The following is a 26,791-nucleotide window of genomic DNA, read 5'->3' as shown; positions in this document are numbered from 1 at the left end:
CAGCGGTGCATCTTGTAATGGAGGCAGTAAATTGTTTAATGCACGGAGCTGTTGAAAATGATCCATCCAGGTGAAATCCTATGAATCCAGTTTTTGCAGTAGGTCACCACTTCAGAATCCAATAAGTAAAGAATTTCAGGATGGAAATGAAACTTTTCCTTCCAAAAGCAGAGAGATATTTTACTTCTCACGATACCTTGCTTTTTGTTAAGTTTACTAAACACAAAGAATCCAGTTTTGATATCGGCTTTCTATACCCACAGGGTATAAAGCAAATATGGAATCAAATCACTGATAAGGACATAGGAAAATAACGGAAAACATCCAAAGGTATGTTCCCCTCCAAAATCACAGGTCCCTTTCCCTTTTTAAAAGTTGTCTGGGTATATACTTAGAAGGCCTATAAAGAAAATATTAGTTTCAGGGATACCTGATCTTTATTTTTGAATTTTATGTTCTAGGTTATGCCTCCTAAAACATCAATTTTACATGCAGCCAATCACCTGTAAAATGAAACTCAAATGTACAAGAGAAGCTTCCTTTATTAAAGATACAAATAAAACTTGGGGCTACGTGAGTATTTTTCTCTACAGCTCAGAAAGGTAAATTAACACCGTTTCTGTTGGGGAAAAATGATCACAATGATATATTTCCTTTAAACCCCCCAAAGTACTTTGTGCAGGGAATCTACACAGCATCCACTCAAATGCCTGCGGTGTGTCAGACTCCAGGGGAGCGATCCTTCAACAGAGTGGCTCTGGGGTCCTTCTGCCATTCACCAGCACCCTGGCCCTGGGCAGTTTCCTTGGCCTCTCTAAGCCTCCAAGTGCCCCTGAAGGTCTACAATTGGGTGAGTAAACTCTCCCATCTTCAAGGTCTTTGGGGGTGTACTTGATGTCTCCTAGTTTAAGTATAGAACTGAGAACCCAAAGGTGCTGAAATGTTCTTTTCAACATTCGACCTGGAGGGGCATGTATATGAACTTCAGACAAGAGTTCCAAAAGGCACATCTTGTTAACATGACTAAGGGTAGATTAGGGGGAAGTGCCTTATAAAGAAAGCACAATCAATCAGTCAATCAATCAATCAATCAATCAATCGATCCATAAGTAAGTACACCCATTGCAGGTGATTCAAGAAATCTGACGTTCTCAACTCCTAGCCCCAACTCCACATTCAGGGACATCTTACTTCTAATTCTGATATGTAACCAAATCACTGGTTTTAATCAACAGTCAGATTTATTTTAAAACAGATTAAATTTAAATAATAAACTGAAATGCAAACTTAGTTTATAAAAGCTAAGTTACATATAACATGTCCATGCCCACTAGGTCTTCAAAAATAAAAATAAGACAATATTTAAGGACCTGACCCACTAAGTCTCCCTAAAATCCACAATAGTTTGTATCTAAAATACATGAACACTTTACAGATCTTTTTTTTTTTTTTTTTTTTTTTTTTTTTTGCGGTACGCGGGCACCTCACTGTTGTGGCCTCTCCTGTTGCGGAGCACAGGCTCTGGACGCGCAGGCTCAGCGGCCATGGCGCACGGGCCCAGCCGCTCTGCGGCATGTGGGATCTTCCCGGACCGGGGCACGAACCCGTGTGCCCTGCATCGGCAGGTGGACTCTCAACCACTGCACCACCAGGGAGGCCCTACAGATGTTTTAAGAATTTGCAAGGTATATGGTTTTCTGGTTTATTAAGGCGATATACACAAAAAATTTTAAAAAATCAATGTAAAGAATAATGTTTCAGTAGGGATCATAATAATTTACATTTAATGGACTCATTCCCACCATAGGGGTTCCTGAGCCCCACTTCCCTTATCATTAACCTGTCAGCTTGATAGTCAAATCTAATTAGTTAAATCCTCTTTTTAATGAAAAGATTACGCCTTAAGCATCCTGCCAGTTCCATGGCTGTTGGCAACTACAAACTAATCTCTGCAAATTTAGGGGGTGGGGAGGAGAATCCTTAAATTCCAGTGGAATCTAGAGTTCCAAAAGCTCATCTGTGTAAATTGTAATTATTTATAGCGTACAAAATACAACGAACATGCCACACACAAATACCAAGGCCCTTGTCTCTTCCTACACTTATTCTGCACATGCAAAAGCAGCTACTTCCAAATACCCAAGAGAAATGGCTACCAGGACTCATCAGTTACAGCGGCGTAAAAGCGGACAGAAAATGGGATTTTCTTTTAATAATTAAAGAGTCATCGGGTAACAAGTTAAATGCCACTATGAGGAAATGCATAATGTAGTTTATCCTATAAGACAACCAGGCTGGGCTCTTCAAAAAGTCAATGTCATTAAAAAAACTTTAAAGGGTGTGTGTAGGGGGTAGGATGAGGGATGGAGTCCTACATTCGATTTCAAGAGGCTAAAGAGACAAATCAACCAAATATGGGACCCTGATTGGATCTTGGATCCAAAAAAGAAAAAAAAAATAAAGCCTACTACTATTTCATACACACACACACACACACACACACACACACACACACACACAAACTCTGGAGGCAATCAAGGTAAGTTCAATATGAACTTTAGACAAAATTCTGGAATCACAGTTAACTTTCTTAGGTGTGGTAATGGTATTGGCGTTATGCAGAAAAATGCAGGAGATGAATACTGAACGATTCTGATACCTTTTACTTTGAAATGATTAACCAAAAAAAAAAAAAGAAAGCAAATGTGGCAAAATGTTAAAGAATTGGTGGATCTACACAAAGAGTATATGGGTATTCACTGTATTATTTCAAATTTTCTATAGGTTTGCAATTTTACAACATAAAAATTTTGAGGGCTTCCCTGGTGGCGCAGTGGTTGAGAGTCCGCCTGCCAATGCAGAGGACACGGGTTCGTGCCCCGGTCCGGGAGGATCCCACACGCCGCAGAGCGGCTGGGCCTGTGAGCCATGGCCGCTGAGCCTGCGCGTCTGGAGCCTGTGCTCCGCAAAGGGAGAGGCCACGACAGTGAGAGGCCCGCGAACCGCAAAAAAAAAAAAAAAAAAAAAAATTGAAAAATTTTGGAGGAAAAATTTAAAATGAGAAAACAGGTCATGGTTCAACAGCCTTGGAGTCAATATCCGACCACGCCCCAGAAGACAACAAGCTGCCGACAACAAAGCCATGTCCATCTCAGGGTCCACTGTCCTAGCAGAATGCCTGGCACAAGGACGCACTCAAGTATCTGATCAGTGTATGCGTGGGTGCATGAGTGAAATTTCTGCTCCAACACACGTCAGTCACAGTAGCCTTCGGCAGGTCATCGCTCGGAGCCCCTGCAAAGTGGTGACGACGCCAGTCTCGTGGGGCCCTTGTACCTATCAGAAGGCATATCAGTATGCCAGTTGGCATATTCTTGGGACCTTAGCAAATGGTACTATCATTGCTATTCTTAGATAAGTCCATGTTTCAAAAATCCATGATACTGAAAGTTCTAAGAGGTTTTAGTTTTCAACTGAAATCGTCCAGATTTACAGATGTAATGGGGTTTGAGAGGTCCCTTGTACTTTCATGTTACCTCAAAAATACTCTGCTGGTCTCTCTTGTTAAAGACTCTCATTTTACGGGGCACGAACTGTTGCTTCACACTGTCAGGACAGAGATCATCTCTTCTATCCGGAGAAATGTGAGTGGGAACTGATCTCCCTATAGTGTCTGAAAGCTCTTCACAGCACAATTTTCTCAGCAAAGTAGAGCGATGAGCTGTGTTACCTAAAGGTGCTGGGTTGGAAACGACTTTAAAAGGAATTCCTCAGCTACCAAAAGCCCTACAGCAATTCTAAGATGGTTAACAGATTTGGGCTGGTGAGAAATAGGGAGAGAGAAGGGATTCTCTGTGGAAGAGTCTGTCAGTAAGGATAAGAACAGTACCTTTCCAGAGGGAGCCAGGGCTGAGAGAAGGGGCATGAGTGTGGGTGTGTGTGTGTATGTGTTAAAAAAACATGGACAGGGACTTCCCTGGCGGTCCAGTGGTTAAGACTGCGCTTCCACTGCAGGGGGTGCGGGTTTGAGCCCTGGTTGGGGAACTAAGATCCCACATGCTGCGCAGTGCCAAAAAATTAAAAACAAAACAAAACGAAAAAGACAACAAAGAGATCCTACCAAATACTTTCCTCTCCACAACGCCCTGCAGAAACATGCCGGGAAGACCCTGCCTGCAGGGGAGAAGGGTAGAAAGCTCTGGAGCAGCTGTCTGCGCCTAACAGCCACCTCGCCCTCCGCTGCAGGATCCCAACAGACTGACCTGGTGACTTGCGACTTTGAGACCAGCCTGCATGACTGATGCTCACACCCTGACAGTACTCCCTGAGGTAGCAGAAGCACTTCCCGCCTCCTGACACTCTTGAGTCTTGTGAATATTCGTGCAAACAAAATGAGTTTAGGTTTCAATAAATCCCCGTCAGCCTGGTGGCATAAAAAAGAAAAGCTTCGTGTTGAACCTTGGATCTGCCTATAATCAACTCCATGGGGTCATGATTCAGATTTTGGCAGGAAAGGCTTTCCGACTGCTTTTTAAACAGGGGGAGGAAAGCAGCAAAGGCAAGAGGAAAAGGGGAAATGGGACGTGAGGCTAGAGATGGAAGAGACTGAGCTTTTTTATGTGATAAAATTCTGACTTCCTAGCTCAGATCAAGAACTTCACAGCTTAATATCTGGTCCTCGAGCTAAGTCCCGTCCTTAAGTAGCACCATCCTAAATTACAATACCTCCAGGAATGAGAAAATAGCGAGGTACAAAAAGCCAGCAGGAAAAAACCAGAATTTCACTTTTGTGGGGTGTAACTGGCTTTTCCTTTTGTTTGTTTCTAAAATATGTGTTTTAGAGAATAGCACTGATAGGGTAAATCCCTACTTGCTCTAATGGAGGCCCCGTTTACTATCTGAGAGGAGGATTAAGTATTTCTCGCCTGTTTAGAAGCCTTTTATAGCTATACAACCCTAAACAAATACTCAGAAGGTGATGCTTCTGTTTACGCCACACATTCCTTTTAATTGACAGACATTTGAAAAACTATGCTAACACCTCAGAGGACATAGGACGGCCTGACGCTGGGGGATGACATAGTTGGGGAGTGAGGATAAAGCTGGATGTGTGACCCGGGGCGGCTCACTCAGCCTCTCCGTGCCTCAGTTTCCCCAGAGTCAAAATGGTGTGAACAACACTAGCTACCTCGAAAGAGGGCGGTGAGGATTCCATGAGTTAATCCACATAAAGGGATTAGAACAAAGCCTGGCTCCTAGTGAGTCCTCAATAAATGTTAGCTACCACCACTAGTGCATGAGGGTACTTTCACAAACTATGAAAGAACTTGGATTGTCATAAATCCTGGTTTGCATGGACAGTCCAGGGTTAGGCCTGTTGTCCCAAAGTCATTATTAATAGTAGCCTGTTTCTCTTTCAAATGTGTCCTGGTCTGGACAGTAAGTTACCGGCTCACCTTAATTATCACTCAAAAGATACGCAAATGCAAGGTATTTTACAAGAAGAAGGGATAAGAGAGATAGCAAAAAGAGTTTGTTGGGACTTCCCTGGTGGCACAGTGGTTAACAATCTGCTTGCCAAGGCAGGGGACACGGGTACGAGCCCTGGTCTGGGAAGATCCCACATGCCATGGAGCAACTAAGCCCGTGCGCCACAACTACTGAAGCCCCCGTGCCTAGAGCCCGTGCTCTGCAACAAGAGAAGCCACCGCAGTGAGAAGCCTGTGCACTGCAATGAAGAGTAGCCCCGCTCGCCCCAACTACAGAAAGCCTGCGTGCAGCAACGAAGACCCAACGCAGCCAAAAATAAATTAACTAAAAAAAAAAAGGGGGTTGTTTTAAGGTCCTAAAGAAGCAGCAAGGATAGAGCTGTTGTTTGTATTTGTTTGTATTTTTGCTGTCCTTTGTCGTCGTTTGTTTTTTAAACTAAGGATACTTTTAAGAGATGAAAGGAAATAAATAGCCAGTAGAAAAGGAGAGGCTGCCAGGGGGGTAAAGAAGGGGGTGAGCTCGGATGGAAAGCCCAACTGTGGAGGCCTGCGGGGAAGAAGGCCAGAGCCCAGCTCCATCTCAGTCACCCGGAGAGTAAAGAGTAAGTGATGGGGCTTCCCTGGTGGCGCAGTGGTTGAGAGTCCGCCTGCTGATGCAGGAGACACGGGTTCGTGTCCCAGTCCGGGAAGATCCCACATGCTGCAGAGCGGCTGGGCCCGTGAGCCATGGCCGCTAAGCCTGCGCGTCCGGAGCCTGTGCTCCGCAGCGGAGAGGACACAACAGTGAGAGGCCTGCGTACCACAAAAAAAAAAAAAAAAAAAAAAGAGTAAGTGATGGTCACGAGGCCTTGAAAATGACTGCATTTGAGCTCTTTGTAGCATTTTTTTAAAAAAAGAAGTGGCTTCACAGTGATACTCTGCCCAAAAAGGCATCACTGCCCGTGAGGCCGACTGGCACACAGAGTCAAGGACCAGCACCCGGTGGGAGTGGTTGGGAAGGGTTTGGGGATCTTCAAGATTGAAAGTTCCACAGAAAATGGATGAATAGCAGGGATTTCTCCCCCTTTTTCTTTCTTTTATTTATTTTTAAAATTAATTTTTATTGGAGTATAGTTGCTTTACAATGTTGTGTTAGTTTCTGCTGTCCAGCAAAGTGGATCAGTTATATGTATACATATATCCCCTCTTTTTTAGATTTCCTTCCCATTTAGGTCACCACAGAGCATCAAGTAGAGTTCCTTCCCTGTGCTACAGAGGACGTTCTCATTAGTTACATTTCTTGTACTTTTGCCACCAGAAACTCAAGGTTGGGCTATGGGTTTATAAAGGACCAGCCAACAAGCAGCGCTCTCTCACAGGGAAACCCATGTCCTCTCCCTGACACGTACAAATACACACTCCACCTAAGAGTGCTTTACAACATAAAGTGACAGGTTCTAGACAGTCAAAAAGAGAGAGGACAGTTTTAATAACTTCGCTAAGATTTCCAGTCCTCTCTGCTGTCCCATCACTTGAAATTCCTTTACAGCTTTACCCGTTTACTTTTTTTAAAATAGATTTATTTTTTATTTTTTGAGTTTTGGCTGCGTTGGGTCTTCGTTGCTGTGCGTGGGCTTTCTCTAGTTGCGGCGCGCGGGGGCTACTCTTCGTTGTGGTGCGCGGGCTTCTCATCGCAGTGGCTTCTCTTGTTGCAGAGCACGGGCTCTAGGTGCGCAGGCTCAGTATTTGTGGCTCGTGGGCTCTAGAGCGCAGGCTCGGTAGTTGTGGCGCATGGGCTTAGTTGCTCCACGGCATGTGGGATCTTCCCGGACCAGGGCTTGAACCCGTGTCCCCTGCACTGGCAGGCAGATTCTTAACCACTGTGCCACCAGGGAAGCCCACCCGTTTACTTTTGATTAGGCGTCACTAAAACGTTCTAATTCTTTAACTATATCAAGCTGAGCTGTGTGCGAGGCTGAGGAAAAGGCCACACTAAGTCTTCCATAACATCATGCGGCTGATAGATGTGACACAGGCTGCAAGGAAGGTGCTCCCCACCTCTGCTGTGTTCAATGTCTCCCTCAAGGTTCCCAGGCTAGAAACGTAGAACCACTATTTCTTCCCAAATAGACTACAGACAGTTCAAGAAATGTGTTGTCAACAAGAGGTATTTTTTAATTTACCAAACCAAAGGCTGGGCTGGCGCAGTGGGAGGAGCAGATCAGGAGGTCGGGAAGCTGCGACACAAGAACTGGCTCTGTCCCTTACAGTCACAGGGCAGTGTTCTCACCTGTGAAACACCTACATGGCTGGGCTATCATATGAACTAAACATATCAGCATACGGAGATCCCAGACACGCCAGTACACGTGGGCAGCCTCCTGTTCCTCTCCTGGAAAATACCTGCTTGGGATCATCAGATTATCTAATAAGGCCAAATGGGCTGATTAGATCAGGTGAGATTCAGACTTTATTTTCTTTCATCAACTCAGACTCTCTGGCTATAACCTAAATCCCAAGGTCTGAAATAGTTTTTAGGGTGTTGCATTTTAATTTGCTGAGGTTCAACCATCAGAAATTGAGCCCCTACTGTATACAAAGCACCCTGCTGGTTACCGTGGAGGTGGGGGTGGGAGTTCAAAGAGGGGAAGAGAGCTGCATCTGAGTTCTTGTAAGAAAGGCAGGATGGGCCAAGTGTTCAAACCTTGGGAAGGTGGAGTGCCTCCCAAGGATGGAGAAGCGCTGGAGGATGTGGTATCTGAGCAGAGCTGTGACAGACAGGTAAGGCTTTAAATTTATACACACATATGTGTGTGTAAACTTACCTGATGCTTTCGGGTAGCATTCTAATTTTTAGACATTTTGTCTCTTCCACTGATAAGCACAAACCATGTGAGAATTTATTAATTCAGTGAATTAAAAACGTGGGTTAGATCTATCGTAAGAAAAACACAAACAGAGAAGGGTACAGGTGTGTTAGTAAAACTCCTAATCGGGCACCAACTCCTTGCTCTGATAACTTCCAACTAAAAGAAAGAATTAAGCATTTATTTTGCTTTTCCTTTGATTATATTTGAGGGTAACCAAAGAACTCTAGATGATGAAGGAAAGCAAACTGTACAGAAGAATTTCAGCCAATAAATGTGGAGGATGTTGGAAAAGCCACCCTTTTACCACTTCTAAGGAAATGCTGGATCAGGCGAGGATCGGCAATGCATGAAACCGTTAGATGAAAGGCTGATGGGGAACCTGACAAGGCAGGTAGGCATCAGGCTGCCACAACCTGCACTTCCTGAACGATCCTGGCATCACTAATACTCGGTCATCCACACACTGTCGAGTACCCGGCTGTGAGGCGACGTGAAGCTTACTGCGATGCCTACAGAGTTCATTTGCCAAAACGTCTAACCTGAATCTAGTCAAAGCTCTAGGGTCAACTTCCACTTACAGCAAAGATGAGGGACCGAGGAATAAAGTAAATGACACCACAAGGGCTTCCAGAATGTGGGACGGTTAACGCAGGGCTTCCAGAATGTGGGATGGTTAATTAACAGCTGACCTGGTTTCTGCAACAAGTCACTGACTTGAAGTGAATTGGAGGCTGGGGAGAGGGTGGATGGCTCTCGATTAGGACAAGTAATACTCGACCCTGGTTTGTATCCTGATGGAACAGGTCAGGTAAAATGACACTTGGGAGACAATCAGGGAGATGGGACTATAGCGGGGTATTGGGTGACACTGAGGAATTATCATTTGTTACTGTGATAACGGGATGTGTTGATGTAAAAAAAAATTTTAAACAGATGTGCACTGAAGTATGTAGGGGTGAAATGACACAATGCCTGACATGTGCTTTAAAATATCCTATCACCTAAAAACAATCATGGCAAAATATTCATAAATACGAATCTGGATAATGGGTACATGGTGGGGAGGTCATTCTAATGTTTTTCACGTTTAAGTAAGTTTGACAATGTCAATTTTTTAAAAAGTGCCTGATGTGATTCCGTGGTAACACTGAATTCACTTTCATATGTACATTTCACTTCCCATGTAAAGACACTGTGACACTCAGATGTTCACTGAATGAGTGGAAAAGGCATTTAAAAGAGTTTTCCTGTAGAAAGCCTTCACACACATGAATCCCAAAGTGTGCTCCAGGTACCAGAAGCATGGGTATCACCCGATTACTTGTCAGAAATGCAAGAGCCCTCACTGAGTTCCTGAGCCTCACCCAAGACCCACTGCATCAGAAACTCTGTGCTGGGACCCAGCAAGGTGTACCTTAACCCCTCCGGGTAATTCTGACGCAGGCTCCAGTTTGAGAGCCGCTACTTCAACACATTGAGTCTTGGGAGATGCCCCTTCTTGAAGGACACCTAAAAAAGCTTTAATATTTAGGTACTACATTTTGGGGGAAAACCCAGCTTAGAGATAATTTTATAGACTTAAAACATTATAGTATTTTGCATGGATAGGAAAAAATATTTCAAACACCGCTGTACATCATTCCACATTCCCAGCTATTGAAATTTAAAAAAGAATGTACACGGCGCTTTGTTTACAAAATAGTTACTGGTCATCACGGCACGTTTGTGCAGGACGTGGGTGTTTTGTGTTGTGATGACCCTTCATACAGCTGGCCAGCAGGCGTCTGTCAACCGGGAACTAGATGGAACAGTTTGTCTTTGAGAAGCAGTTGAGCGAGGTAGCTCAGCTGGCTACGGTGTAACACTGGCCCAAGGTCAGGGTTCCAAACCCCACTTAGATCAGACAGCTTCACTTCATAATGTAGCCCTAACTATAGGCCTAGCATCTATATGGCACCACATGCGGGAGGAGCCCTGTCCGCCAGGCTAGAGAGAGTGGGAGGACTGCAAATCCAGGGGGAGGAGGGCAGCCGAGTCCAACGGCAGGACCACAGAGTTACTTTCAACAGATCCAGTGCATCTGGCATCACAAATAAATACAAAGGCTGTCCCACAATCAACAGACTTATTCCCTGGTCAACAGGAGTATGGATTTCACCCAGGGATTCACGGGTCATCTGAGCATTTACAGAAATCTCACTGCCAACTGTGCTTCCTTGATCTTGTCCAGTGGTCATCTACGTCAGAAGCACCTGGAAGGTTTGGTCAAAATAGACTACTGGGCCACGGCCCTGGAGTTTCTGATTCTGTAGGAGATTCTGCACGTTTAACAGCTACTCAGGGGATGCTGAAATTGCTGGTCCAGGGACCACACTTGGAGAATTGCTTTCTAGACTGGATCCTGCACCTGAATTCCACTGGACTCATTCCTTTTAATGGCGAGTTAGTTCCTTATCTTCAGAGACTTTGCCTTCCCCATAGTCTATAAAACTAAGTACTGGGCTCGGAAAACCAACCTGTGACACATCAAGAAGAGGTGGGCGTAGCCTTGAAATGCAGGTCTTTAAGCACGTCGGGCTGGGCCAGTGGCAGCATGGCCTTGGTCCTATCCTCAAAAGCCGACACTATTCCTGCAGCCCTTTCTCAGATGAATTCTACAGAACAGAGAAGACCTGGGGGCATGTGTGCATGCGTGCGTGCGTGTTCCCAGGCCAGCTTCTGCCACACAGGAAAACGGTCCCCAGCACTCGAGACTCCTCTCTCCCCAGTCCAACCTTACCTGCCTGCCACCCTCCCTGTGCTAGGATGTCAGCTGTTCACCTGTATGGAAATGACAGCTGCTTGTCACGGCCTACATGAGAGGCCTCTCTTGCCGCGGTAACTAGCACGCCATTTCCAAAGCTGTCATTCTCTGGTGTCAGCACAACCCACTGTTCAAAGATTTGCTGTGACATGAACCAGGCAGCGCCGTGACTGTTATTGTCATGGACTCCTCTGTGCTCCGACACCGATGGCAGCTGCTCGGAGCCCCGGGTTTGTTTCACCCAATTATTTGTTTGTCACTTGGAAGCCCAAGATGTCGAGCAGGTATTGGGGAGGTATTTTTGGCCTGATGCACCGGCAGGAAGCATAATGAGGCCCTCAGGTGAAGGTCTATTTTGTCAGTCAGGTGGTAGGATGATGTGCAGCTGAGAAGCCGGAGTAGCAATTAGGATATTTGAATAAGATAAGACACCTGGCAGGATGCTGAGAAGGCTCAGAAAGTCCGCCTTAACTTTTAAAATGCTAAGAAAAACCTGGTAGTAGGCAGTTTTCGAGTTTGTCCTGGAGGAATAGGGGAGGAGGAGACAGGAGAGCTCCTTCCTCCGCCCAGAGGCCCTGAGAAGGAAAGGGCTGAAACCAGGCACCAGCCTGACCCAAAGGTGTGTTCTGGGCGGGTGAGGCTCTGGCCAAACAGGGGTCCTGGGTCATTTGGGCAAGTACCAGTTGCTCCCGGGAGGCGAGGCCAAAGTGGAAATGGAGCGCCATCTTCTAACCAGTTCTCCCCAGGTTTCCTGTGTAAGTCAGGGCTTTGCACTTCCCACGGGAGCAGAAATCAAATTGATGTGACATCTAACATCTTGGGAAAAGGCCACTGAACAGGGCAACGTGGCCCCTACAGCCAAGTGCAAAAACCAAACCCACATCATTTAGTTTGATTAGATATTCGACCAAAGCCCACAGCAGCAGCGCCCCTGCTTCTAATCCAGGAAGCGGTGTCTCAGACTCTCAGTGTCTCGTCAGTGACGTTCTTCCTTTCCACAGGCATCAGTCTCGGAAAATAAGGGCGATGGTCCAGACAAACCTAATTCTCCTAAGCAACAGGCGATGGATCTGTTACCCATAAAATGAACACAGCTCCTCCTCTGAATGCACTCACAGTTTTAGTCTGTGCCAGCTCTTGGGCAACGGCAAGACACTGAAAGTACCGTTTCTTTACTCTGAAACAAACCTTTCCCCAACAGACACGAGAAGGCTGTGAAGAAAGCTAAGATCCAGCAAACAGCAAGTGTCGTACTGGGAGAAAAAGTTGATATTATCACCACCTCGTAGCAAATGAAAAGTAGGAAGGAAGATTGCTTCAGTCAAGGAGGCCTAGATTAACTTTTGAAGCAGCAGAGCTCTGATGAATTGCTTGGTGCTGACTCTGCTGACAGCTGAAAACAGATGGCGAGGTGGTGACATTCTCTTGATGATCGAGAATGGTCCACCCAAGCCTCGTTTCAATTCACAGTTGGTAAAATGAGTCACTCTGTAGAAAAAGAGGCCTCTTGCCAGCTTGCCTCCGGGCTCTCCAAGGCTGGGCCTTGCTCTGCTATGGAGCCCGCAGCCCTACCCTCTTCTAACCTGTAGCAATCCCCCGGCCTTGGAACCGGTCAGTCATTCAAGTCAAGTACAAAGGAACCGGCAGCTAGGTTCTCTATACTCTGGGCTTTTATAAACATTTACTAAGCAGATAAAACACCTCTTTTAACACCACTCCAAATACAAACCGGCAGGAGGACGCCGCATTGTTATTCTAATTCTGGAGGGAGGTTAATACCTAACACCTGGTATTCAAACGGTAGCATCTCATTCCCTCCCCTCCCGCTCCCAGCCCTGAGGCTCCCCGCCTTCCTGCCTCTCAGGTGCTTCCAATAGAGATGGAATCTCCAGGAGTGAAGAGAGGTTTCTGCTTCCCCGTTCTCGCCCATAAGTTCAGGACTGAAGTCATGACACTCCTGCTAAATGCAAGTGTCCACAGTCTCATTCACAGCTCTCTGGAAAATGCATGCCCTCTGCACAAGCTTCAGGCTCTAGAAGGACCTAGAACATTCCAAAGCAAACTCTGGCCTTTAGACCAGGATGGGATCTTGGAGTCTACCCAACTTTCTCAAGTTAACGAGAAAACCCAGTCTAATAGAGTGATTTGCTCGTGGTTACAAGCAGCCCAGCTCAGACTTGAGCCTGGATCTTCTATAACTAAAAGCTGTGGTCCATCCTGCCACCTCCGCGCAGTATGCCAACCTGGCAAACATTTAAGCAACATAATCTAACTGAGGAAACATGAAATCAAGAGGCCCTATTGATAGGCTATACACAGACCTTTACAATTCTCCCCCAAATCTTTTCAATAGCTTAACTAAGTTAACAAAAAAGACAGCATCAATTTTTACAATGGAAAGTTCTAAGGGGCAGGTTTTAGTCTCACTGTGAGGACAAGCTGGCACATCTGTGCCCACAGAACCCCTCTCTGAAAGGGTGACATCGTCTGCAGTCTGATGGCTGGTCTGTTTCTGGTTTGCTGACCCGTCAGGGCTCACCTTGGATCAGCTTTTCCCTCCTAAAAAGGTCTTAAGGCTTCTTTCCCATTACACCATTTAAAAAGTCTCTTTTCGAATCTTAAAATATATTAAGCTCTAATGCTTCTGGTCATTATGTTTAATGTGATCTGTTCACTGCTGTATCTCCTGTGCCTTTTATGGAATCAGCGCTCAATAATAATTTATTTTAGATTTTTTTTGATGTGGAACATTTTTAAAGTCTTTACTGAATTTGTTACAATATTGCTTCTGTTTTATGTTTTGGTTTTCTGTCTGTGAGGCATGTGGGGTCTTAGCTCCCCGACCAGGGATCAGACCCACACCCCCTGCATTGGAAAGCAAAGTCTTAACAACTGGACTGCCAGGGAACTCCCTCAGTAATAATTGCTGAACAAAAGAATTCATTTCAATATGGCTTCCACTTTCTGCCAACTGAAGGAAGAAACGGAATGAACCCTGATGTCATTCACTTCACAAATGACAAATCCGACCTCAGAGGAAGACTGCTTGTCAAACCCAAGTCTATGCATGAAGTTCATGGATAAAGAAGCCTTCAGAGATCAGCCCAAGAACTCCAGCAGAGGACAGTCCACACTTGGAAAAATCAAAAACTGGTATAAAACGAAAGGAATTACATGGCTGGGCTTTTGGTGAGAGGAGCTTTGCTATGGAAAAGCCTTCCCCGGCTGCAAACAGATGATGAGAAAATGATGTAATCCTGGCTATAATTAGGTTTCAGTGTTACTCTTCTGAGAGATGTGAAAGGTGATAGATAAGAGGGGGAAATGTTTTCCAAGTGGGTTTTAAAGGCATCGCAATCTAACTGCCTCCCACATCAGCCTATTAACACCGCACAGTTGAGACGTTTCCCTCTCCAAAAGGACTCTTAGAAAAAGCAATGATGTGCTCTCTACCTCCTCCTCTATGAGACAAGGTTTACGAGGGTCAGAAAAGATTTGAGCACCTACAGAACATTACTCCTTATTTAACTGGCGCCTCTCCCACCTCGGCATGGATTGGCCTCATGCTTACATCATCGGTTGCTAGGGAAATGCCCCTGCTGGAAAATCCTAAATCACTTCTGATAAAATCTGGCTGAAGAGTAACAATCGGTCCACTTACAGGCACAAGAATGGGCGTGGAGAGTGGAAGTATGGAAACATGTCTTAGTAGAAGGGAAGGAAATCAGAGATGTCTAAAGTTGAGCATCGCTGCAATGCAGTCTCCATGATGCTTTTGGCAGCACCTGCTCCGATCACGGGGGGGGGGCATCCTGGAATGCCAGGAAGACCTGGATGAGACCCCCCCACTGTCAAGAGAATGTTCCTACTAACTTCCAGGGAACACAGAATACTTTGGAACGGCATGGTGGAGAAAGTCCTAGGGACTTGTTCTGGCCAATGAGATGGCTGGAAATGCCCAACACCACAACCAAGCTGAAACTTGAAAGAGGTGTTCTATAATTCTGTCTCTACTCTTTTCCTTTTACTAAGATAGCCACGATGACGGCTGCTTCTCTAGCCTGGGTCCCAGAATAAAAACAAGGAGAACCACAGCTGGTCCGCAGCTGACACCTGATACGAGACCTCTGTTGCTGTAAGCTCTGCAGCGTGATGTGACAAAGCAGATGAACAGAGGCCCTATTAAGTGATACAGAAGGGCAAAGACATCTCTCCAGGACAGCCATGCCAGTGCGCTGGGTGCTGAACACTGGTAAAAGATTTATAAGAGGGACTTCCCTGGTGGCGCACTGGTTAAGAATCCGCCTGCCAATGCAGGGGACACAGGTTTGAGCCCTGGTCTGGGAAGATCCCGCGTGCCGCGGAGCAACTAAGCCCGTGCGCCACAGCTACTGAGCCTGTGCTCTAGGGTCCGCGAGCCACAACTACTGAGCCCGTGTGCCTAGGGCCCGTGCTCCGCAACAAGAGAAGCTACTGCAATGAGAAGCCTGCGCACCGCAACGAAGAGTAGCCCCCCGCTCGCTGCAACTAGAGAAAGCCCGCGCACAGCAACGAAGACCCAACGCAGCCAAAAATAAATAAATAAATAAATAAAGATTTATAAGAGAAAAGCACGTGGAACACGGCAGCTCTTCGCCCTAAGCTATTCTAGTGAACACAATATCAAATTTTATTTATTTATTTTTTGGCCGTGTGGCTTGTGGGATCTCAGTTCCCCGGCCAGGTATTGAACCTGGGCCACGGCAATGAAAGCCCAGAATCCTAACCCCTAGGCCACCAGGGAACTCCCAATATTAAATTTTCAACTCCTGGATTCAGTTAACGCTGAGAGGTTTGCTCAAATGTAGAATTCTGCACATCACACACTCAGCGACCTGACAGAGCACCCCACTAAGGATTGGCCCCTTCCACTCCTACCCACAGGCTTCGGGAATTGGTGAGAAAGCATTTCTAGGAGGGGAACCAGAGGCACAGCCACTTATGGACAGCTTTCCACTCGGAGGTAAAATGAACCTCCAAATACCAAGTGATGGGCCACCTTACATAAGCAGGCTTTAGAATGCACTTTCCCAGCAAGTCCAGACACCCAGGCAATTGATGGAAGTCAAGTCTATGGGTGGGGTGGGGGAGTGGGATAGAATATCTGAATTCGGGCCCAGGATCTCTTTGGTGAATTCACGAAGTGGGTCCTCAGTTGAGAGCCACTTCTACTTTCTTAAAGCACAGACTGGGGAAGTAGGTAAAAGATTTTGATGGCTGCCCCAGGCTAAATCAAAGACAGCTGAGCGAAAAGTTCAGTCACCATGAAATTAATAAAATCCCTGTTGGGCCCGCTCCACCATAGGTTCAAGAATAAACTGGTAAAAATTCGAAATGCACGGAGATTACTTGAGTGGGAATCAATCATTCTTCCACTGAAAAATTTTGACATTTCCCTATACAGCATATTCACTGGATTCATAATTCACCAAAGTTGCTTCCTGAGACTGAGCATTGCTGGACTTTCTGAGTAATTGAGACAAATTTTGTTAGTTAAATAAATTCCAGGCAAGGGCATATTTGACTTACGCACAGGAAAGGAAAGAATTCTTATGTAAGCTGCAACACAATAGAGTCTTATCTTATCTGAGGAACTTACTGCCGCTCGCCTGTGTGTGTTTTACTGCCAAAATAAAATAAATTGAATCAGCTCACACATGATAACATGCTCTTTCCTAACTCATACTAATTGCCCGGCTAATTGATGTTTGTTGAACTTTCTCCATTTCATTGAGTGATTAGGTACAAAGCTAACAGTTGACATCTGTAGGCGCTTAACTGGCGTCTGTAATTACTGTTAATGTTAAATAATTGTTAGTTAATTGGAGTGGTAACTGAGTGAATGGAATCCAGATTGTGAAGCAAAAAGAAACCTAGTTAAATAAACATACATTTTCAGAGAAAACAACGTTTTTGTGCACTTGTCAGAAACCAGAAATAATCCAGAGGCCATGGGATAGCCACCAGCTTCCTCCATGCAGGAAACTCTCCAGGCCTGAGGCTGACCCCACGCACTTGAAGGTTGTTACCAGTGAGGAGGCCCTTTGTCATTTAACGGTTCTCATTAAAGACTCTCCAGAACTGATCTGATATTTTTTGTGCCAAATGTCTACTATGAATGTAGATTACTTTCTGAGACAGCGAATTTGACATCATTGCCTCTACGAAGCACTAAATATGAACAGAATGAAATGTGATGCTGATCAACATTCAAGCTTCTTTGCTAATATTGCCAAGTATGGAGAAAAGTCTTTCCAGGAACAGCAGCAATCAGTCAATCAATAAAGTAAGGGAAGAGCTTTTCGGTGGGCTCAAAAATAAACAGTGGCATGTGATCATCCGACTAAAAGAATATTACCCTATAACCTGCTCCAGCTCACAGGGGTGCTCAGGACCAGGAGATCTGGCCTACTTTTATCTGGAAAAGTGGCATCGCTGTCAGAGTTCTACTCTAAAGACACCATCAAGATCAATTCAAATGCTCGGAATATCTTCCACCCCTTGAGCTAAAATTCCAGTAAGGGGATCCAAACGTTTACCCAGGATTCCCCACCATACTCACGAACAAGGTCAGGGAAAGACCAGGTAGCAGTTGATGGAAAAATATCTAGAGGGAAACACTTTCTGACCACATGGAATCTTTTTAGACCCTTCCCGGTGGTTTTACACTAAGAATACAAGGTTTCTGTTTCCAAGAATTCTCAAGGAATAATTCTATACAACAAATTCTGTATGTAAGAGCCTGGCTCCTACAGGAAGGTCCATTTCCATAACAAAAGGAGCTGATTACGTGTTCTCTGCAGTGCGGAGTGGGAGGGAAAACCCAACCACTCACAACTCCTTTGTCTTCAATCAAGCACCAATTACCCTTCAGTAGTATTTCCCCTGTACCAGACATCTCTATCCTCCAAAGACCCAAGAAAACGCTCTGAAACTACAAAAAGGATCCAGAGAAGGAAAAATAAAGAATGAGTGACAGTCCAACTTTCCCTTATGTAGGATCTAAGACAGTACAAAAATGGGACTAATTTACAGAGGCTAAAATGGGCTCAGTTTACTCCTCTGCACATGGGGAATGAGCTTTACGTCGTGTTCTCCTGACAATGAAGCCCAAGACGCTGCAAGGAATTGTAAAATGGTCTCCATATGTTTATTATAAAAGGAATTCCCCCTTTGTGTCTAAACCTGATGAATGAAGTAAGGTCATCTCCATGAAAGATTTTATTATGTACTCAGTTACTGAACCTCAACCCACCAAGCAGCATCTTTTCTCACTTCATCTCAAACCTCAACCAATTTTTTAGCCAGCTTTTCCTTCTATGCTGGTGATAAAACCATATTGTCAAAGATACCCAAAGGCCCTACTAATTCTAAAGGCTCCAACCTCATCCGTGTCCCAAGGAAACCCTCAGCACAAAATCGACCCCAAGAAGAGGCCTGTGTGGCCACTAGTTCGCCTGGTGGGGCCTGGGAAAGGAAAACCAGCCCTGGTCAGAGAGAGCTCAGGGTGGCTCCAGTGTTCCGTCTGGCACTCATCATGGTGAGTGAGTGTCCACCAGAGTCCCCACGGCTGACCTGGGGGAGGGGAGGTGGGGTCCCACCCGGGAGGGTGGGTGGCTGCTCCTTTGCTGTATACGTTTCAGTAGATGGGGGTGCTCACGGCAGAAGGGAGCACAAATCAGGGGCCTCATCCCTACCTGGGTCATTCCCCACCCCAGCTATCTGGGAACACGCAGCTCTCTCACAGTTAGCTCAGGGCACCTCTCCCCGGGAGGGCCGACATGACCACAGGACGAAGATGACGGCCAGAGAAGGGGTGAGAGTGATGGGGTGAAGTGCACCACCTGGCTCCTCTCATCGCTAACTTGCCTTGGCTGCAGGACAGATCCTGGAAAAGAGGCAATTCAGGGCCTTTTCTCTACCCCTAAACTAGACCGTGGACCTACACCAGGGCTGGCAGGATAGTCATGTCTGCTAAGTACTCATTTTCTGCATTTCTGCCTATGTATGAAAGAGGCAAAACCCCTGAGAAGCAGGACGTAGAGTAGGTTAAGAAGGGTAATAAATACTGGCTGGACACACTGAATTGACTGACCAGTTAGTTCCTTTTAAGGATAAACAGTCTAGAATTTGGGGTACAAATCCTACTGCTCCTACAGCAGTTCAACCAACTAAATATGGACAAGAACTTAGTCTCTCTCTGTGTGTCTCTGTCTCACTGGGAAAATTAATTTTTTCTTTGGCAGATGGTTGAGTCACAAAGACAGAAGGATTCATAAAATTCGCATGAACATCCTGTAAACATTTAAACACATAAAGATTAAATAAGGCAACCAGGACCTTGATTAAAGTTAAACTATTTTTTTATGTCTCCAACCCTAAGCCCTGCAACTTGGAGGTTCATCTCCCCGCCCCTCTGGACAAGCTCAGTTCTCACTGGGCATGTCCTGTGTACATGCAAGCACGCAACGTTTGATTAATTTGTTTCAAAGTGGGAAATAAAAGGCGTCAGAAGGAAACAACGATTGGGAACACCTAAACAGAAAAATCTTGCTGGTCCTCTGTTAAATTGGACAGACTCTACAACACCGAGAGAGTCAAAATAAAACCAAACAGGCAGAAGGGATATACAATGTGTTCATGGCACCTACTCTGCTTCAGCCCCTCCGCCCCTCCCCAGCTAACTGTTTTATCCCCACCAGAGACGTCGGCCCAGGACTAGGTTTTGCTATGATTGAAAATTCTGACCTAAAGAGGCGAAACGACTTACTCCAGCTCACCAACAGACTGATGGGACCTGAGCCACGGCCCCTGCTGCTTCAGCCACAGCCCCATCCCCCAACCGCCCAGCGCAGGCATCAAAGCTGCGCACCCCACGCCCGGCCGGCCGGCCCCACCACAATCAGCTTGTGAGATTAGCACTGCCCTCCCACAGTGAAATTTTATGGACCAAATCCGCCTGCCACCGGGCTCCGCAAGCGTAATCTCGCCAGCGGCTGAAAGCCACACTTCTGGAAGGCCAGAGCCCGGTGGGGCTGCTGAGAGGGAGAGGTGATGTGTAGCTTTAAACATCGGAGGAGAAGGAATACACGTGTCAGCTTCCCTGCACTCATCAAACTGTTCAATAAGCCGAGGCTTTGAAGATCTTCCCAGTGGTGTTTGTTACCTGGTATAAACTTGCCCTTTCTTACATTGCTTTTTATTGCTCTTGGCTAAGAATACTGGACAGAGACGGGAGACCTGACTTGCAGGCGGGCAGGCTGCTTTGCAGGAGAACTTGAACTTGATGTGCAGGAAGCTGACAGTTCCTTGAAGGCCTTGTCAACCATCCATCCAGTAAACACTGCCACTACCCAGAGTAAAAACAGACCCAAACCCACATGCACATAGCAAGACTCTCTGCACCTGTCTTGAAGCAATTATTGACATTATCACTATACAATGAATCTCTTTTTGAACTTGTTTTCCTGATACTTAGCAGTTTGAATACTAATCCCCTTAACAAAACTGCCCCCATGCTTCCCCCTCCCCGGCCCCCCCCCCTTCATCTCTTTCTCTCCAGGGGGAGGATACCAGTCCAGTCTACTTTGCAGCACCTGGATTTGCATTGATTCCGGCTCTTGTCATTCATGTTACCAACAGGAATTAGCATAAGGCATTAAGGGGAAACTCTGGAGGAGAAAAGAAAGGCCATTCTGATGGAAATAAGGGGCAAAGGAATAATCTGCCATCAGCTAAAATGCTTATTTGTGTGTGGTTTCCCAAGCAAAGCTTAGCAAAAAGCCTATGTTGATTTTAGTGTACACAAAGAAACCTTAATCCTTTCAAGGCAGCTAAATCACCCCCAGAAAAGCAGCTCAGAAGAAAGGCACCCTGTCAGGATGACTATTCACAACCAAAGAGATGCCACAAATCACACTCTGTAAGTAAACAAAAATAAGAACGTGGGAGACGTTTGATTGGAAAAGGGAGAGGGGCCAGGGGAGCAGGAGGGAAGAGGCAGAGGGACGAGGATGTTGCCTGTCATGGATCACTCCTCCTCGGCCCTGAAGGGGAGGCTTTCAGCACCGTGAGGGCAGCGGGGCCTGAGTGCAGGTCCCAGAGCCAACTCTCCTGCCAGGCCTGATCCCAGAGAGGGGAAACACATTCCACAACTTTACAGCAAGTTAGCAAAAGAGAGACACGGTCATGTGGGCTGGAGGGCCTGGGGAGGGGGTGGGGCAGGGTGTCACTGAAACACAGAGGACCTCCTTTTGGTGAACTGTCCGGCCTCGGGCTCCACCTCCTCCTATCAGTCAGGGACACACGACCATCTACCCAACCTCTTCCCTCGCCAAAATGATCCATAAACAATGACGTATCTTTCCATTTGAGCCCTGTACGCTGTGAACTGCAGTGTATCTTCTTTTATTGGGCTTTAGCATGATGGACAACAAATTGATACAAGCTTTCAGTCCATCAAAGTACATGATGAAACCTAAAACTGGAATACCCCATTACGCAATAAAAAAAGATAAAATTCAATAGGACAATAATTCTGGGAGTGACAGCAATCACATAAGCATGTACACCTAGAGGGAAGCCTAAACATAATGTACTATTTGAAGCCTGCAGTTGGTTCCAGTTCTAAAATAATCTGGGAGCTCAAAATAACTGCACTTGGAAACATGTGTGACCAACCAGCTAGCAAAAATGCTAGCCAAGGCAACTATAGAATGCCAGGGTGGTTTCGTATTTCATGTCATGAAGGCCCAACCCTGTTCAAGCTACCAAGTATCTTCCGTGTAATACAGAACGAGACCACGACAGGAAGCATGCGTTCTGTATTTAGCGATTACCACACAAGCACCTACAACAGGTTCTACAGTGGAGAGAAAGAGATCAAATAATTCATATGATTTATACCTTTCAAAGTATACACCCCTGTAAAGCCTGTGATTAGAAGCTCCCTTAAATTTCATTATTTCCAACAATACTGCTACAAATGAAAACTGACCAGAAACCTATTGGCAGTGATTTAAGATAAGTTTCCCCTTAATGTATCGCTATATCATTAGCCTCTCTTGCTCTATATTGCAGTTTGGAAGAAAGTAATGGGGTGGCGCGTGTTTAAATTTTGCCCTCTTGATCGCTTATTAATTTTACAGAAAGCCCACAGCAGAGTGAGGCTTGGTTTATGACCATAATGCTGTGAACATTAAACATGCACTGATATTAGAGTCTGCGGTGCAAATCAGCGATTTACCGTTCTCCAACTGCTGGGCTGTTGACGAGTAACAAACTTAAGGCATCTTGAGAACTATTATTCTCCATTACCGCTTCCTACATTAAATGAAAGTCGCACAGACAGTAGTAATTTCTTAGTCAAATCAGTTTAAGTAAGGATTCAACATATTCTTTTAAAACAGACTGTTTTGGGATGCAACACAAAAGCACACAGATTCTGTCTCAAGCAAAAATACAAACTATGAACCGTAGCTCCAGAACGAAAAGGGAATGACCATTGTTCTTTATGCTTTCATCCCGACAACGGAGCAAACAGAAAAATAAGCTATTGCTCGGATTTAAGGAGCCTTACCTTTGTTTACAATAACAGTATTGAAGAGCTTTTCAGAGCTGGCATCTGAGGCCTGCAACACAAGAAGGGGAAAGAAAGCATTACTATTGTCATTAATTTTGTCATCACCATCATCATTACGATGATTTTAAATCAATTTTACTACGTTTTGGAAAAGCCTAAAAAGGAAAGCGGCAATTTCCCCCAATCCTCCATAAGGTGGTGCTGGTTGACTGCGAGAGCCAGGCCTGCAGTGCAGCTACTTGCTGAGGGAAGAAAAAAATCTGATTTTAAAAACATGTCCTTATTAGACATATTATCTGTGCAAAACATATTTCTATGAGATGATACACAAAGCAATTCAGCTCATTCGCATAATGATTTTGCAATTTCATTGACAGATCATTATTTTGGAAACGGTACTTTTTTCATATTTGCAGACATGCCATATTTTTCAATTTTCTCTCACAAACTAGAAATGCCTATTATTTAATGCTAAGCTTCTCCTCACTAAAAAGTGTCAACCAGCACTCCCTGAAATTCATTTTTAAAGATTTCTCTGATGACCCCAAGATCCCTGCCCCCTGTGGTAACCACGACGACCTTGGTGTCGAAATGAAAGCCAGCCGACCTGCCCAGCAACCCGACACTACACACACCATCAGCATTATTTCCTTTCCATTTTCTAGAAATCACGTCTGCTAATTATTACAGTGGCTCCAGGAATGTGAAACAAGCCTGTTCAAACAGCAAGAATACAGGCAATTTAAATTATACACTAATGTTCTGGAAAATCAACATGAAGTCTGTTTGGAGAAAAATGCTATAATGTTTCAGAAGCACTGTATTTCTAGAACCTGAAAAATTAAAAAATAAACTTAAAAATTAAGCAGCTCCATTATACAGTAATTTGATGATGTATATGCATTTAAAGTTATAATGGCTATATTATATTTATGCTGTTGTTGCTACCCAACCCTTGTAAGACATCACTGATCTTCACACTTCATGCAGAGAAATGCATGTTTTGACAAAGCAAAGCAGAGAACGGCGAACAAATCTAGAAGAAATATAAGAAATAGGGTGCGGGGGAATCTGAAATACAACATATTCAGGCTCTGGAGCTGGCTTTTGGGGACAAAGAATATATTCAATTTAGTCTTTTTGTCTTATGTTGATAAAGGTGAGATATTGCCGAGTGTTATCTGGGGAACAAGTTCTAGTTCTCAATGCAAGTGATACGGAAAGACAAAATATTATTATGACTATTTCCCTCTTTATTTTAATTCTAATCTGCCTACTGTAAACGTGATTCCAAAGATGAATATATCAAGAAAAAAATGAATGCACAGTATGTGCAAAACAAGTGTTGAACTCTATACATTTATACATGAGCAGTTTAAAATAAAATAAATCCTTGATAGATGTTTCCTTCTATTTTGCATGAATAAAAAATATGCTGAGGGCCTTCTTGACATTTTAAACATAATTAAATAAAACTGCATATTACAGTAGCTTTTCATAAAAATAAACCACCAAAAATGTGTTGCATGGAGGGGGAAACAAGATATGCATTAAACAAATCAAGAATATTGAGTTATAGAAGCAAAAATTACAGGAATAGTGTTGTTATATTATAATATTAAGTGAGATGTCTAGGAACACGAGTTTCCCAGCTAAAAACTTGGAGATAAGAGCATTTCACCATTCCTTGATGAAAAAGTGTCTCTTAGTTCAAATTGGAATGGCTATGGTAAATTCATGGCTTAAACTACAGTTGATATATTTAAAAGGAAAAAAAGGGGGGGGGCTGTTAGTTAATTCATTTTACTAAATTGAAATAACCCCTGCAGATTTGGGGACTACCTATTAAAAGGAGCCTAACTGGCCCAAAGCACTACAGGAACAAAGTACTGTACCGTCAATGCAAAAAGCATGGGTGAGGAAAAGGTTCTTGATCCAGTTTTTATTTACACTTGGGGTAAGCGTGTGTGTTAGAGGGGGAGAGAGAGAGGGACAGAAGCTGTAGGTGAAGAGGCCCTCTGGCTGTCTTGCACACCCTCCTTGGGGCTGCCACCCTTGTCAGCTCCACTGGGCTCCACACCATATTCTCAAGTAGCCAGTTAAGTGATCCTTATGTCTGAAGCGAACTTAGAGGATGTGATTATATGATGCCAACCGGTAAGTTATTAAGGAAATGAGTCTGACAGGATATTCAGAGTGACTTAGGAGTAATGCTCTCTAATAAAAGCTTTTCCAGCCCTTTAATTTTCTGATACATGTCACAAAGCCGTTTTGTAACTGGTAAGGGTAAGGGGGGCGGGGGTCCTCAAAAAGGCCTCCATGGAAAAACACCCAAAAGAAAATGACAGCAATGGGACTTAGGCTAATCATAAAATGATCTGGATCCCTTTCTCTCCCATCCAGGTGGTTACAACTATGGCTGACCACTGTCCTGAAAAGTCAGAAAAGAGCTTCTCAGCCAAAGTCTTAAGCAGGAACTACAAGGAAATTCTTCGCTTTTTCTCGATGAACTTTCAAATTTAACTTGTGCTTTAAAGCATTTGTACAAATTTGTGGCTTCTTGGATCTTAATCTTTGGCGTGTTTTCTTTTTCATTGTTTTTTAGGAAAAAGTGTGAAATTCCTTATATTACTTGGACCATTTTCCTGGCTGATTTTTTTTTTTTTAATCAGGGATGTCTAATGGAAACGTGGTGAGCCAAGGGTTAGCCGGCGAGCACAGCTTTTCCTTCTCTCCTTTCTTAATACGGGGGCACCTTTACATCCTAAAGATCTTTAGCTTTTGCTCGCCATTTCGCCTCATCCCCCTCACTCGGTTTTGGAGGATGAGGGCGTGAAGTGGCTGCACCTAAAAGTGACAGAAAAAAACAAAGCTCTCTTGGCTGCTTTTTATTTCGGGGGGAGGTGGAAGCAGATTTTTTAAAAAAAATACTGAAAAATTACTAGACGCCGTAGTTGGTGTTTAAAGAAAAGTTAAATAAGTCAAACAGATTGAAGAAAGGAACACAGAGAATGAGGAAACGAAGAAAAGCCTTCCGAGCAGACAGGAGTGGGACGCGCGGCCGCTCGGGTTCGAGGTCCACCTTAATTCCCTTCGGCCGCGGATCCCGGGCACGGCCCTCTGCACCCGCACGAGGAGGGGCTTTCCAACAAGAAAAGAGAAACCTCCTCGAAACTTAAGCGCGAGTTCTTTCCCCAGCTGCCGCGATACCGAGCCCGGATCTTTCGCTTCCCTTGGCACCTTGTGCGGGCCAGGATCCCGACCTCGGCGCGGGGAAGCGGTACCCCGGGAAGCGGCAGCGAGCGCAAAGCCAAGGTTTTCAGCCCGAGCGGGCGCAGGCCGCGGCCCCAGCCGGAGGCAGGCGGAGCCCCTCGGGGCGGGTGGCGCCGGGGCGGCTCCGGTCCCCGGGCACGACCGCACAGCTCCGGCCGCCCGCGCCGCCGCTCCCCGCCCGAGCCCGGCTGGCCAGGGGTGGAAAGTACAAAGGCGGGCGGCCGGGCCGGCAGGAGGGAGGAGGGATGGGTGGCGGCGGGGGGCTCGGGCGCGCCAGACCCGCCGCTGCCACCCCTGCCCGCCGGCCCGGCCGCCGCAACAAAAGACCCCCGACCCGCCGCCTCCCTTCCGACCGCGAGCGGCGAGCGAGGGAACCGCGCCCCCAGGGATGCATTACCTGATCGCAAAGGGTTAAGCGGTCCTGTCAGCCCCAAGTTCATGGTTTGGTTCCTGAGCAAGGCTCACGATGGGGGATCGTCAGAGACCAGGGGGAAAACCAGCCAAACACGAAGAGAAAACGCCCAACTCCGACCGGGCTAGGTCCGCGCCAGTCTCTCCTTTCCAGGCGAAAGTCTGAAAGCGGATGCACGCGAACCAAATCCGTACGAACGGCAGCTCCGAGGCGGCCGAGCGCCAGCGCCGCGCACACATCCAGCGCGGCCGAGGCCAGGCGGGCAGCGGGCGGCCGGGAGGGAGCGCCCGGCCCGCGCTCGTCCGCTGACTCCCGGCTGCTCCTGAGGCGCGCGGGGCCGGCCGG

General features: G+C 45.7%; 1 protein-coding gene across 5 annotated transcripts in view; it reads right to left on the bottom strand.

The window, feature by feature from the left end:
* AUTS2 (activator of transcription and developmental regulator AUTS2) overlaps positions 1–26,791 on the bottom strand; it is a 1,116,140-nt gene that overhangs the window by 64,895 nt on the left and 1,024,454 nt on the right. For all 5 annotated transcript variants that reach the window (XM_089895816.1, XM_089895817.1, XM_089895815.1 and 2 more), the window contains exon 6: positions 22,759–22,810. In XM_089895816.1, the coding sequence (XP_089751942.1) occupies positions 22,759–22,810 (52 nt within the window). The remainder of the gene's footprint in view (positions 1–22,758; positions 22,811–26,791) is intronic.

The sequence above is a fragment of the Delphinapterus leucas genome, chromosome 15 (assembly GCF_059928025.1).
Source record: "Delphinapterus leucas isolate spDelLeu-1000000601 "Yukka" chromosome 15, BTC_Dleu_Yukka2, whole genome shotgun sequence".
Lineage (NCBI taxonomy): Eukaryota > Metazoa > Chordata > Mammalia > Artiodactyla > Monodontidae > Delphinapterus > Delphinapterus leucas.
This window is presented reverse-complemented; position numbering and strand designations above follow the sequence as displayed.